General features: G+C 47.2%; 1 protein-coding gene across 1 annotated transcript; it reads left to right on the forward strand.

Annotated features, from left to right (window-relative positions):
• The first annotated feature begins 2,916 nt into the window (after positions 1-2,916).
• On the forward strand, positions 2,917-13,841 carry LOC119708344 (probable G-protein coupled receptor 19). Its single transcript, XM_038154621.1, has 2 exons — positions 2,917-3,436; positions 12,478-13,841. Exon 2 carries the CDS (start codon positions 12,513-12,515, stop codon positions 13,740-13,742), a length of 1,230 nt encoding a protein of 409 aa, XP_038010549.1. The 5' UTR covers positions 2,917-3,436; positions 12,478-12,512; the 3' UTR covers positions 13,743-13,841.
• The last annotated feature ends 564 nt before the right edge of the window (positions 13,842-14,405 follow it).

Genomic DNA, 14,405 nt, shown 5'->3' on the forward strand with positions numbered 1-14,405 from the left:
CTTTCTTTTCACATGTCTGTGCTCAGAGGGGCAAGGTCAAACCTTGGAGGAGTCTGAGCACAGCTAAGAAAAGATATGGTTTTAGCTCAGCTCTGGGGCATTTCTCGCTACTCTCTGAACCACTGCTGGGATTTAAACAGGTGAAAACAACAAAACAAAAAGCCCTGCTCTTGGAGAGCTCCCCTTTAGTGGCACAATTCACACTGAGGGATCCTTGTTCATGCCTGAGACAAAACCAGGCTGAAATGCAGCCTTCTTAGAGAACCTGGAGTCATTCATACACTGGGCCAAGGCCCTGAGCCAAATTCAGCCCCAGGACAAGCAGTGGAGATGTGTTTAACCATGAGCAGGCTGGGCTTTGCCATGGGGCTTCAGTGGGCAGCAGCTTCAAGCCAATGCAGATTCTGCTGATCAGACTTTGGCCCAGAGATGTTAAACAATGGATCCAGATCCACATCCCTGAGGCACCCTCAGAGGCAGGAATTTGAGACAGACCTCTCCTGGTGCAACCCCAGAGCTGCCTCCAGCCCCCCGGGGCTGGTGACCTTGGGGTACCGAGCCCTAGAGCCTGATCCCCCTGAACTAGAGGGAAAACTCAGCATGACAGAAAGTCCTGAGTTGGAAGGGACCCATAAGGAACATCAAGGCCAGATCAGAGAAGAGCCCTGTACAAAATGAGAATAATTTCCCCCTGCCTGCCCCTGCAAACACATACCCCACGTGGAGTTGCACCCCAGGGAGTAACTCAGCCATAATGATCCCAATACACAGAAGGCACAAAACCCCATACATTTTAATTTGCATCTATTATCTCTCATCCCTTCACAGGATTTATTGCTCTGCTCCCTCTCCCCTCAGCAAACGTTCTGGTGGTGAACCCTTTTGTCACTTGTCAGGTGTCAGCTGGGGGACTTGACATCTCTGTCTGGGTTTGTCTCTGGATTCATTGGCAGGAATAAAATTTCTTTGATACCAGGAATGTGACAAATGTAAAAAAAATATATATATAAAATCTGAGATTTACTTCCAGGATTGATCAAAAAACCCCCACACAATAAAGTCAGATCAGTGCTGAATGAAAGTTACTTTGCCCTGCAAAATCAGTTCCAAAATAATCAACAGCAACAGCGACTCTGGCAACAACTGACATCAGATTTGGAATACCAGGGGTGGTTTGGGAATTTTATAAAGGCTTGACTGATCCAACAGCCACTGGAGAAGATAATGTAAGCAAAGCTCATGAAAAATAAGTATCACTAAATACTTCGAGCCCTCATCCTTATGTCTGTGGGGCAAATAGGAGAAAGTGAACCCCAAAACAACTGTCAGGGTTGTTTTCTTTCAAAGCATGGTGCATTTACAGCTGCCAAAGGTTCCACCCCTGAACTGGAGGAACTGAGGTGTGAGTCAGTCAAGCAGCTTCCATCTCCCTGGGAAACACCTCCTCAACACAGATGTCAGAAAACTTTCCTTTACCCTCCTGCACTGTCAGGAAAACCAAGCTGGAAAGTAGGCAAAAATTAAGATTATCTTCCTGGAACACTAACAATCAGAGAGAGGAAAAGAGAAAAAAAAAAAAAAAACCCAAACATAAAACCCAACTTGCTGGGGAAAAGAAAAACACACAACTTAGAAAAACACTGTGTGAAGTACCTGGTAATGAAGCTGGTGTACAGCCAAGCTGCCATCACTATTGTCACTCTCTAACAGGGCAAAGGCATCTTGTAGGTGTATTTAAAAAGTCACACTCCCGGCTCTTTCATAAAGATATTGGTTTGTTTATAAAATCCCTTTCACTGGCCCTCAATACAATCCTTTCTCCAGGAGTTTTCCCAGCCTCCAATGCACTGAGCTCAGATGATTTTCTGAAAGCAATACGTTTTATTAGTTTAGAGATTTCAGTTCTATTTAGCATTTTTCCTAACATTTGTTCAATCTCTCCTCAATTTCATGTGAAGTTCTGCACCCACACCATCCTTTGGCAAGGAATCCCAGGAGGCTGCACCCACACTTGGAGGAATTCCCTTCTACTCCCCTTCTTCGTGTTCTGAGCCAGGTCCCTTCAGCTGACACTCCCTTCCAAATTCTTCCAGGGGAAGATGAATGGACAATTCTTCTTGACACTCTCCATGTCATTCAGTCAAAAATCTGCCCACACCTTACCTATTTCTAGCCTAGTCTATTATTCTGTGTTTCTGACCTGATTCCCAGGGTGCCCACTCCACTGTTAGTAGTGTACCTTAAAAGTGTAAAATATAGGAAACTGAACTATAGCACTGCAATTAGAGGGGAAAAAAACCACATTTATTATTTCTTCCTTGACAGTATTTTTCAATAAAAAACTTTTTCTCCACTAAAGACATCTAGTAAAAACAATTATAAAAATATACTTGGAGTTCTCCACTGAAAAATGAGGGGAAACAAAGGAGAATACCCAGCCTTTATAGGTTCAGTTTACCAATGCATTTCAAGTCAGAAATCCCAAAATAATAGAAATCCATACTCCAAACATATTTCTTGCTTAGTTCAGAGGCAGAGAGTTTGTCAGGACTAAAATGATTCCTTCCTTCCTCAAACTTGCAGTGAAAGAAAATTTATGGAGCTGCTGTAATTCTGCAGGAAAAATGTTTGGGAGAGAGGGCTGATTAAGATTCGGGGGTGGGGGGTTGGTATTATTCCAACTTGCTTAATAAAGTGTACGTGACAGAGAACATAAGGAAATTGTGCCTTAAAAAATAAAAAAAGTGCTGAATTTTAAACCGCGGGCAAAGCAGGGGGACGGACCAGGCTGGCTGAGTTTCAGTATCCACATGGGAATTTCGAAAAATAAAAAAAAAAAGAAAAGAAAAGAAAGAAAGAAAGAAAGAAGGCACAAATTCCCGGAGGAAACTAGTTAAATATTCTCTCCACCTCCCTCCGCTTATTCATTCGCTCCTCTCCTTTCAATCGCCGGGGTCCCATGGCGACCATCGCGGGAGAAAAGCATCCTCTCCAGCCGCCGCGCTCGCCATGGCAACCGGCACGTCAGCGCCGGCAGCCGGGCCCCGCCGCGGGCCGGGGGCGGCCCAGCCCTGGGGCCCTCCCGGTGTCCCCCCGGTGTCCCCGCGGCGTCCCCGGTGTCCCCGGCGCGGCCGCCCCGCCGCCGCCGGCGCTGTCCGCGGTGCTGATGGCCCCGACGGGGCGGGAGCGGCCGCAGCATCCGCGTCCCGCCCGACCCCGAGAGCGGCCGGGCCGCCCCTGGCCGGCGTCATCCCCTCCTGCGGTGCACGGGAGCGGCGGAATAGCCCGTCCCTCCCCGCCGGGCACGGGCAGCCGCAGCCCTGGAGCTAGCCCGTGGTTCCCAGGATGACCGGGACCTTCCCAGCCGTGGCTTCGCTTGGGATGAGCGGCAGAGCAAGGAGGAGACCGGCGCCTCTGGGATTGCGCTTTGGAGCAGGTATGTGGGTGCGTGGGGCTGAGCGCTGCTGTAGCTAAAGGGGTGATTCTCCCTGCGGAGGCAAACGACGCGATCTTTCCCAGTAATTTATCTTAGGTGTATTTACTTATGTGCATTTAAATCACTCGGGGATTAGCCAGGAGGACTCATTCCTCAGGAGAAAATGTTCTCTGGGGCTTGAATTTTAAGCCTCTTCTGCTGGGGGATGTGTAGAATTACTGCAGAATAACTACCTATATTTTCTGGACAATTCTACATTCTCTCTATCCATATTCATTATCTTTCAATTATGTTACTTATTTGTTTGAAACAATCTCCTGACATCAGTTCAGTGAAAACAGAAAATTACTTCAGAGCAATGGAGCAGACCAGTCTGCTCATCTGGTTTTCTCTGTCTCTAAATACATTCAAGCAGCTTCTTCCTTCCCCATGCTATTGCTATGGAACAGCTACTTTTGTATTTTTCAGCCCTTAATTTGAAAACATCCTTTCTGGATGTGCTGTCTCCCTTTTTCCATGTGGGTGCCTTGGTGCAGCTACTCAGGGAAACCCCACAAGCAGAGCAATCTTTGTTTATCCATAGCCAGCACAGGCAAGAGGGCTGTTCTGGTTCAGCTAATTCAGGCACAGACTCTCTAAGAATGCATAGCAATATTTCTCATTTATCCAGCTGGCTTCCAGCATGTCAAACAGTATGTTGGCTCCACCGAGTAACGAAGAAGTAAAGCTGCCTTCTGCTTTCAAAAGGCCATTTGTGTGTATGAGGCAGGATTCATAGCCAGTTCTCAGATGCAGTTCTTGAAGGTTTGTTGTTAAAGTCACTCTGAACCACTTAAACAAGTGGCTTGGTTTGCAAGAAAACTGGTTGCCAACCCAGAGGCATCCTTAAAAGCTTATTTGGGTGTCTAAATATGGATTTTTTTGAAACTTGACTTATGAGTAAGCTTGATTTCTGATTTATTTTAAGCATTCTAGTCTCAGATGAGTCAGTAAGGGGAGGAATCTCTACACTTAAACACATTTGGGGAGCTGTGCTGCTTGTCTCAAAGTAAGAGCTTGCAGACTCTCCCTCCCCCTCAGCTCTCCTGCCAGGCCTCTGTTTGCAGAGCTGTGCAGTGCAAATCCCACACCCGGGTCACACCACATGATCTCCACCTGCATTTTCCTTTGCAGCCCCCCAGGCACCCTCTCTCAGGTGTTTAACAGAGAGCAGTTTCAGTCAGACCACGCAGAACAAACCCCCAACATCCTCAGGTGGAGTCGGCTCACCCTCCCCACCAGTTGTCCCAGCACCAAAACATGACGCAGCCCGTGTGTGTTTGGGATTTCTTCATTCCAGCAGCTTCCATCTTCCCCTAGAAAGATGGAAGGCAGCAAACATGGCTCTTGCAACTGGCACCCTGTCAATGAAGGCATCTCCAGATCAGGGGCTGACACCTTGCCCCAGTGGCTTCTCCTGGGCTGCTTTTATCGTCCCTGAGCCCTGCCCAGCAGAGAGCCTCCCTTCCCACAATCATCTCCACATCAGGCATTTCCAACCCAACTTCGGGCTGTGCCTGGCCTTCAGCCCTCCCAGCTTCTCCAGCCCAGCTGGTGTAGCAAGACTGAAATGCTCTCACCAATGGCTGCATCCTCAGGCAGAGGCCCATGGGAGAGTTGTTCTACTGCTCGTGCAGGTCTGCTCCCTCTCATTCCTATCAGATAAATCCTCCTGGAAGCACCTCAGGCATCTCTGGTTATTAGCCACCACTGCCACTCCACTCCCTGTCAGCTGTGCCCTGTGAGCACCAGCTCCACGTTACCAAGAAGGGTGAAGAGCCCTGTGACAGGAGCTCTCACATCCCAGCACAAATGTTCACACCAGTGCAAAAATCCTGCTGCCACACGAGCATCTAGTGTGACGAGAAAGCCGTTTGCACAAGATGTCCTGCCAAGAATTCCTTTCTACATAACCTTTCTACACAAAACCAACAGAAAAAAAAAAAAAAATTCTTCAGGTTCTCCTAGGGGGAAAGTTTGTGCTCCCTACTGGGGAGAGGGTGAGCTGAGCTGCCCAAGTCCTCGCCACAGCTGCTGGTGCATTTTCCCTGTGGGGGAGAGGGTGAGAATTTCCAAGAGATGGGCAGAGAAACCAGCCAGGCATGAGATTCACCACTGCTTATCTGTCAACACCCACGATGGCAAAGCAGCCCTGGTAAGCACCAGGCTCCTCACATCAAGCAGAAGAATGTGTGGGGCTGTGGGCAGGGCCTGGTGTTGCCAAAAATTGATGCAAGCACGTGGGAGAGAGCAACTATATTTTTACCTCTGAATCACGGAAGGGTACAGGCTAGCCATGCCCAAGGACACACTCAATCCCCATCAGGAGGATAAAAAGCCTCCAAAGCTGTATTTCAAGCTTCTCTACAGTCTTCTTGGATGATTCCAGTAGGTGGAAGCTGTTGTGACAGCAGAGTTGGAAATTAGGTCAGTCCTTCTTCTGCTTGCTCCCACTTTTTTATGCCCCCACAGTCACACTGGGCACAGATCTGGGTTCTGCCACCATTTTTAGATAATCATTTTTAGACATTTAGGGCTAATCTGGAGTTTTGCACACTAATCGCAGCAGTGGGAGGATAGAACAAAGCCCTGAATCACTTAAACCTGAGAGGCTGTCCTTTGGGGGCAAGAGTTACATCTCCAAGAAGAGACTTGCAACCATTGTGTACCTGTTTGTAAACTGTGTGGTGCCCTCTGAGGAGGTGAGGGTGTCTATCTGGGGAACACTGAGCACAGATCTGGCTCATATTTTATCACTGCCTGTACCTGGACCAGAGCATAATGTTGGTGGTATCTGCAGTTACAGTAGGAGCTCCTTCTCAGTGCCAACAGAGAATAAACACTCCAAGGTTTAGGTACATGAATAATTACTGGGTTTTAGCAACTTACCCCAGGTTAATAGACCTACAGTAACTTCCTCTAGGTCAGTCTTAACCTCCAGTAAATACAAGAGAAAAATTCACTGCCTCCAGATGCAGGGAAAAGCCAATGCTCCCAGAGCATTGAAAACCACAATGAACTTCAGGAGATGGCAACGTCTATTAAGGAGACTCAGCCAAAATGCAGTGACTCGGGACTTGTGTAGGGGTTTGAATCCTGCTTGCTCATCAAAATCATACCTTGTGGAATTGCCCTTAACCAGTTAATTGCTCCAGGTGGGAGCTGACAGACCCGGAAGGAAGAGATGGACCCTGTTCTTGTTCCAGTTAGCTGCTGCATGTCTCACTCCTTACTAAGCTCAGTTAGAAGGATGAAGCTGAAAAAGGATTCTTCCCCAAGCAGCCAGTGCAAGAAATAAAAATTTATTCCAATCCCAGCAGCTGTTGCAGTATTATATCCTTGTCCCCAGTTTCAACACCTTGCTAAAACAGTCAGAAAAGAACTTGAAGAGCCAAAGAAGGCCAGTAGCTAAGAATCGGTGCCCTGGATTTCCTCCAACATACAGCAGATATTCTTTAGATGTGCTGAAAATTAGAACATTTCTTTCTTTTATTTGATTCCATCCATACTTCCTGCTCCCATGACCTCACCCCTCAGTACAGGCTAGGCCCTCAGATCCTGATGTAAGATGCAAAACCACAGGTCAGCTTACTCACAGAATTCACAGAATCACAAGGTTGGAAGAGACCTTCAAGATCATTGAGTCCAACCTGTTCCCTGACACCTCAACTAAACCCTGGCACCCAGTGCCACATCCAGTCTGTTTTTAAACACATCCAGGGATGGTGATTCCACCACCTCCCCAGGCAGACCATTCCAGAACTTTATCACTCTTTCTGTGAAAAACTTTTTCCTAACATCCAACCTGTATTTCCCTTGGTGCATCTGGAGACTGTCCTTTGGTCCTGTCAGTGCTGCCTGGAGAAAGAGACCAACCCCACCTGACTACACCCACCTTTCAGGGAGTTGTGGAGAGTGATAAGGTCACCCCTGAGTCTCCTTTTCTCCAGGCTAAACACCCCCAGCTCCCTCAGCCTTTCCTCACAGGGTTTGTGTTCCAAGCCCCTCACCAGCCTCGTTGCCCCCTCTGGACACGCTCAAGTGTCTCACCGTCCTTCCTAAACTGAGGGTCCCAAAACTGGACTTACTCAATCAGTTCAGCTCAGAAGCTTTTACCATCAGCTGAGCCATGTCCACACCAGCACCGAGAGCTCCATTCATGAGCCAATCTTTGCTCACAGCCGTGTCATCCTTGGTTATCCACGCTGTGGGACAAGGATCTCCACCAGCTGGGTGAAGCCAGAGAGCAGGCAGCAGCGCGTGAGGTGTGGGTATGGATCTTAAAGGCTTTGCTGCACTCAAAACATTTCCTTCTCTGGGTAAAATAGGGGCAGATGTTTCCTATCCCCACATGGTGGAATGCAGAGAGTGAGGAGGAACACACTTCACCTGGAGAGATTTTCAGGCCTTGCTCAGAAGAGCTGCCCAGAGAATAGAAACACCTTCGTAAGAGGAGCAGGGCAAAGAGCTGAGGATTTTTATGAGCACCAGAGCAGAGGAAAGGACTGGCAGGGAAACTGAGTGCTTACAGCAGTGTGTGCATCCACATTCCTCTGCAGGAAGCAAGAGGACTAAATGGCCTCAATATGCACAACAGCATCTCTGCACAGCAAGGGACAGAGAGAGGCTAAAACACAGTGCTCTTCTACAAAGGGATTTCTACACTGGCACATTGCACGCACAGGGCAGTTCATCTGAATTTAGGCAGGGTGGATGTCATCTTCTAGCATCTCACAGCCAGACAAAAGCCCCCCTCCCCCACTCTGATTCAATTTACTCACACTCCTAATGTTGATTACACCCAGTTAGATGTAGAGTTTCTCTTCCAGTCTGGCAGCTCTTCCCAAGACACTCTTCAGAGAGGGAAATTTATGCAGTAAATGACCAGCTTAATGCTTTTGAAATAATTTGCTGGGCCAATTCTTGCCTGGTGTTTTGCAGCTATGATACAGAGAGGTAAAAAATGTTGAACAAAAAAGCCCCCCTGCTAGTGCTTAGGTCAAGTAATGTACAATGATCTGCTTATTTAGCTGCATTTCTAATCTTGAAAAACACTAGTTGGGAAACAAAATGCTTTTTCTTTTGATTAAAAATTTTAAAAATCCCATTTACTGCATTCTTTTTTGAATCTTGTTAGGTTTTGCTCTTCCAAGTTGCAATGGGCGCTGCATTTTTAGACAGGACAGTAAACATGCAAACACACAGTGACTATGCCATATGGCCTTTGTGCAATAGCCAAGAAGACATGGCAGTGCTTGCATGAAGTTTTTGTGGCTCAAATAGTTCATCTCTAAGTAACAGATCTGTCATGGAGAGCTATCAGCTCAAAATGGAGCTATTTGGTCTCCAAACTGCAAATTAAGGTCAGTAAAATGGAACTGTGGCACCAGGAAATCCCTCTTCAATGATTGTGAGTCATCTCGCACGCTCTTTCTTTTCCAAAGCTAATGCACAAAGAAGTAGATTTTTAAACAGAAATACAGAAAGGCTTCATACCAGTTTTAAAAGGATTCCCACTCTAAAATGCTTGAAAGACAAAGTGAGTTTTTTGGCACTGCTGAATCCATGCAGACTCGCAATTACTGGAAAGCAGCCATTCAGGTCAGTATTATATTGGTTTAAAGGGAAAATTAATACAAGCATTTTTGTTGACTAAAAATGTAATTAGGCTTCACCTACGTGCTATACGAAATTTTTACTTGTTGTGCTTCTAAATTTTTGTTTATGGACCTTCAGGGCAGAGAGAGTTGACAGAACTCATCACTGGTTTTTATGGACCTGATATTTGCAAGTTGAATGGTTCACTAACACTTAAACCATATTTCGGCAAACAATGTAGCAAATCTAGACATGGGAATTGGGGATAAATAATGCAGCAAGCCATGGTATCTCCAGTTATTTGCATCTCAGATCCATAAAGAGTTGTGCCTATGCTGAGCTTTTTATGATCCTGTTTCCTTTTGGAGCATTACTCATAATACAAAAGTTCAAGTCTCCACTATAAAAAATAGGCTCATAAAAACCAGAATTGCTCACCAAAGAAAAATACATGCTGGGCCATAGACACTCAGGTTCTTAGTACTAAATCAGGGCATGATGCTGATCTCAGTGCCACATAAGGAAAATAGGCTTGAATAGAGATCATTTTAAAATAAAAGAAATTAGTTTCTGGTCCATTTGAAGAAAAAATTACCTATTATTAGGAACGCAGGAATGTCGGAGCGCAATGGTTTATCAGATTGCATTTTACTACTCTGAAAAATAAAACAATTGCTGTACAACTGGTGAAATCCTAGGCTCGAGTTAGTTAAACTCCCTATAATTGCAACTATATTCCCACCTGTGCTTCGTGGGCAGTGAGCTAAATGACCTGAGAGTTTTCTAAAGAAGAATCAAAAAATTCAGCATGAGTTGTCCCTCTGCTGGGTGCCTCTCCTGTTCCACCGACAGCGAGGAAAGCAGCGGCACACGAGAACCGTCTGTGCTGAACATGGGCAGCTCTTCCCACCCCTGTGTTGCTTCCTCTGCCAGCAAAGCACTGGCACAGGGCAGCTGGATTCATCTCCTGGAATTCTCCTTCCTTTGGACACCCTCTGGTTGGTGTCCACTGGGGTCACAGGCTGTTCTCTGCCCAGGGCTGCTCAATTCCTGTCTTCTCCAAGGCGTGTTTGCAGGTAACCTAAGCTCTCCCGTGAGCAGCTGACGTGAACAGCTGGGCTGACTCTTAGGCAAGATGCATCAGAAAAATAGCCAAAAAGTACTACCTGGGCACAGCAGCCCTGTAACTGTTTCGGGGTTTACCCACCTGCAAAACTGAATGTGTCAGGTCTGAGCAGACACAGAGAGCAGATTTGGCTCACAAGGAGAAAAATCACGAGAACAGTGTTAGCAACTCTGCCTATTTTAACAGCTTAGAAAGGCCATTTCATTCTTGTACCAGATTTCCATTGCTCTTCAGTACTGGGCAAGACATTTTATCTGATTATTCTTCTATGAGGCTTAATTTGTACAGCTGGCTTTTTTTTAATGGCACATACTTCTGCATGGCAAGAAGGGAAATAAAGGAAGAAAATTATCCCATAATGTTCCTTTCCATCTAGTTAATAGCCTCCACGTGTATTATTTTATTACAGATAATTCTAACAGGTAATTTAGCAGGTTGCATTGACAATGCATCCTGCCACTCTGCCAGACACAGCAGCCCAAATGCCCTGCCAACAGCTGGTGACAGCAGGACTTCTCCAGGGGGGCACATCCATCCAAAGGAGGGTGGGGAAAGAGAAGCAGGAGCCCTCTGAGAAATCAGGAATCATCTGCCAGGCAAAGCCACTAAGAAAACAAAGAGGGAAGGCAACCAAGGATGAGGGGGGAGGCAAGGCCAGGCTGGGCAGCACCCACAGCCCTCCAGCAGAGGAGGGGACAAGGGGCAATGTAAGACCTGCTGACAGTGCCCCCTCACATGACACAAACAGACACAGTAAGTACAGGCTCTAAAAAGCTAGAGGGAAAAAAATATTCTATAACCACTCCAAGAAATTATTACTTCTTTTCTTCTTCCACACCTGATGATTTTTTTTTACACTTCATTATTGAAGGAGACATTCAAAACAGCACAAGGGGCAAGATCCCAAATTCATCCTGTGGCTCTGTGCTTTCAGGCCTCACTCTGAGTAGGAAGACAAGGAGAAAACAATAGGTGGTAGACGCAGAGCCAGAGTAGGCACAGCAAAAAGCATCAGTAGAGCATTGGAAAAAGCCCACCAGAAGGAAAACCTGGGAATGTGGATCACTTGGAAAGCTGAGGAGGATGGTAGTGGCTTTTTGAGCTCGTTCATTTGGCTTCCTGGATGAACTTTTTGATCTTCTGGTCATTAACTGAATCCTGATTTATCTTGCACAGTATCAAGCTCTGGAGTTCAGCTTCCTCACAGTAGACCCATAGAAAAGGCTTTGTATGTCTAGTGAGTAAAAGGCTTTGCATGTCAAGATGATGACTGAAAGGACATCAGACAGCAGCAGGGTGTTGCATGTGTATAGCCACCAAAATTAGCTATTTTTGCATTTTATCCCTGTGACAGGCTAAAACCAACCCAACCATCTGGCTAAACTCGACACTGGAAACTATCTAGCAATATAGGCATAGAACGGGAGGCCACACCCATCACAATCTGTGGTGTGTCTGCCAGGAGGGTGCAGGAGAATAATTTCACACAGGTAACACCCTCAGACAAACTGTAATTCACAGGCAGTGACATTTGACAGGCAGTAGGTTTGGTGTCACCAGTCGGGGACATTGTTACTCCAGAGACAAGAACGATGGCCCAAAGTGCACACCCCGAGGGCCTCTCACTGAAGGGCTCCAGAAATTCAGCTCACTTCGTCCACAAGGGTCTAAGGATCACTCAAGATTAAAACAGTCATTCTTCCAGAGGTGTGGGGCTGGTGGTGAGGGTGCTCAATCCTGGGAAGTCTCCTTGGGCAGCTCCTCAACCCCAAAAGAAGGGCTTCCCACCACAGACATCCTGCTCCAAGGAAAACCACATGAAAAAGGGGGCTATAAGCTGGTCTGGTCAGGGCTTGTGGGCATACATGGAAATGGTCTAGAAATTTCTCTGGACTGAGGCCTCTTATTACCTGGGGACACTCTGTGTGGGCCTAAGGGTCTTGCCCTTCTCATCCCACCCAGGAAGGCAGGGTTGGGGTCATGGTGCACATGGTGCAGATGTTGAGTGGGGCTGTGAGGAAAAAAGTGAAAGGATGTGAAAGGGCATGAAAGGCTGGCAGCCACCTCAAACCAGCCAGGGAATGGGGTGGGATCCCCCTGGCACAGCCTGTCATACCACCAGCTACAGTGGAACCCAGAAGCTCTATTTCAGTGTTAGCCCAGAAATACAGAAGTCACAGTATATATTTCTACTACTGAGAATATTCTTTTGTAGGTTAAGATGGGCTTTCCATACACAGCTGTTCAAAAGAACCTTTTCTCTCCTCTCTGTCTGCAGCCTGAGCAAAGGATGTAGCTGAGTTTGCTCGCAGCATGGATAACAGCAGTGGTCCTGTTCTTGTCCTTACCTTGCTCCTGCTGCAGAATACGAGCAGCCCCAAAGCCTCCTCTCCTCCTGCTGGCTACGAGATGGCAGAACCTCCAGTCCCAGGAGCCAGCCCCAGCAGGAACCACTCTCTGGTAGAGTATGGGCTGAGGCCGGGGGAAATCGTAGCCGCCGGCGTGGTTTGGGGAGTGCTGTGGCTGATCTCTGTCTTGGGAAACTTCCTCGTTTGCTTAGTGATCCACAGGAGCAGGAGGACACAGTCCACCACCAACTACTTTGTGGTGTCCATGGCCTGCGCCGACCTCGTGAGCAGCGTGGGGAGCGCGCCCTTCCTGCTGCTGCAGCTGAGCTCGGGGCGGTGGATGCTGGGCAGCGGCGTGTGCCGGCTGGTCAGGTACATCCAGTACCTCACGCCCGGGGTCCAGATCTACGTGCTCCTCGCCATCAGCGTGGATCGATTCTACACCATTGTCTACCCCCTGAGCTTCAAAGTGTCCAGGGGGAAAGCCAAAAAAATGATTTTGGCCTCCTGGCTCTGTGGTGCTCTGTTTGCATCACCAGCCTGTTTTCTCTACGGCTCCAACAGCGACCAGCACTGCAACTTTTTTCTCCCCAGTTCTTGGCAAGGATCTGCCTACAGTATCATCCACCTCCTCTTGGTGTTTATGATCCCATCCCTCTTCATTATCCTTTTTTACCAGAAAGTCATTAAGTACATTTGGAGAATAGGCACGGATGGAATGACTGTCAGGAGAACAACAAATATTGTTCCGAGAACAAAAGTGAAAACCATCAAGATGTTCTTAATGTTAAACTCAATGTTTCTCCTGTCCTGGCTGCCTTTCTTCATGGTACAGTTGTGGCACCCACAGGAAACAGACTACAGAAAGAGCTCCTTGCTTTTCCTGGCCATCACCTGGATCTCTTTCAGTTCCTCAGCCTCTAAGCCAACCCTCTACTCCATCTATAATGCAAACTTCAGAAGAGGGATGAAAGAAACTTTTTGCATGTCTGCCATGAAATGCTACAGAAGCAATGCATACACCATCACCACCAGTTCCAGGATAGCAAAAAAAAATCATGTTGGTATTGCAGATATTCCAGCTACAGCCAAAAGTGTCACCAAAGACTCCACCTATGATGCTTTTAACAGAGAAGCCAAGGAAAGAAAGCTTGCCTGGCCTATTCCGTCCAATCCCCCAAATACGTTTGTCTAGTGGGCTGCATTGTTTTGAAAAGTTACTCTGTACCCCCAGGAGAATGAATTTTCTGTCTTTTGGAACCAATGTATAGCTACGTATTTTTAACCCAGCATTTTTTTTCGGGGGGGGGGGGGGTGGGGAAGAGGGTGGTAAAGAGATGTTTTATTTTATTAAATGCCTTGGGTTTGATGCATTCGTTCCATTTCATTTTGGTTACTACATTCTGCTTTGGGAAACTCCTCTCCTATAATCACAAGCAGCACTTATCTGCAAAACAAGAGTCCTTACACTCTCTATCTGTAGGGAGAAAAGGGAAAGAAAGAAAAACTGCTTGTTTTAATCCCTTTAAAGGATGGGCCACAGTGCATAAATGCCTAAGTCCACCCAAAGCCATCTAGGCTTCCTTCCACTATGTCACCACAAATACAGTTCTGGGGTTGTCCATCCTGTTGAGACCCCACAGGTAAGATATCCATATGGGGGCCCTGTTGGCTTCAGCCTGAGCCCACTGGCCTCATCAGTGACAAAATTCCCACTGGCCCAGCAGGGTCAGCATTGGGCCAGCACTGGATGCTTCTGCGTCTCTGTCCTTGCGCCTCTCCGGAGGTCTCGTGGTTGAAGCTGCCCAGGAAAAGTCCCCTCCTTGGTCTCACCTTCCCCAGTCTCTCAAGCTGCTTC

Source organism: Motacilla alba, chromosome 1A (assembly GCF_015832195.1).
Source record: "Motacilla alba alba isolate MOTALB_02 chromosome 1A, Motacilla_alba_V1.0_pri, whole genome shotgun sequence".
NCBI lineage: Eukaryota > Metazoa > Chordata > Aves > Passeriformes > Motacillidae > Motacilla > Motacilla alba.

Coding starts and splice junctions, on each gene's coding strand:
- LOC119708344 (XM_038154621.1), top strand. CDS start 12,513: ATGGATAACAGCAGTGGTCCTGTTCTTGTCCTTACCTTGCTCCTGCTG.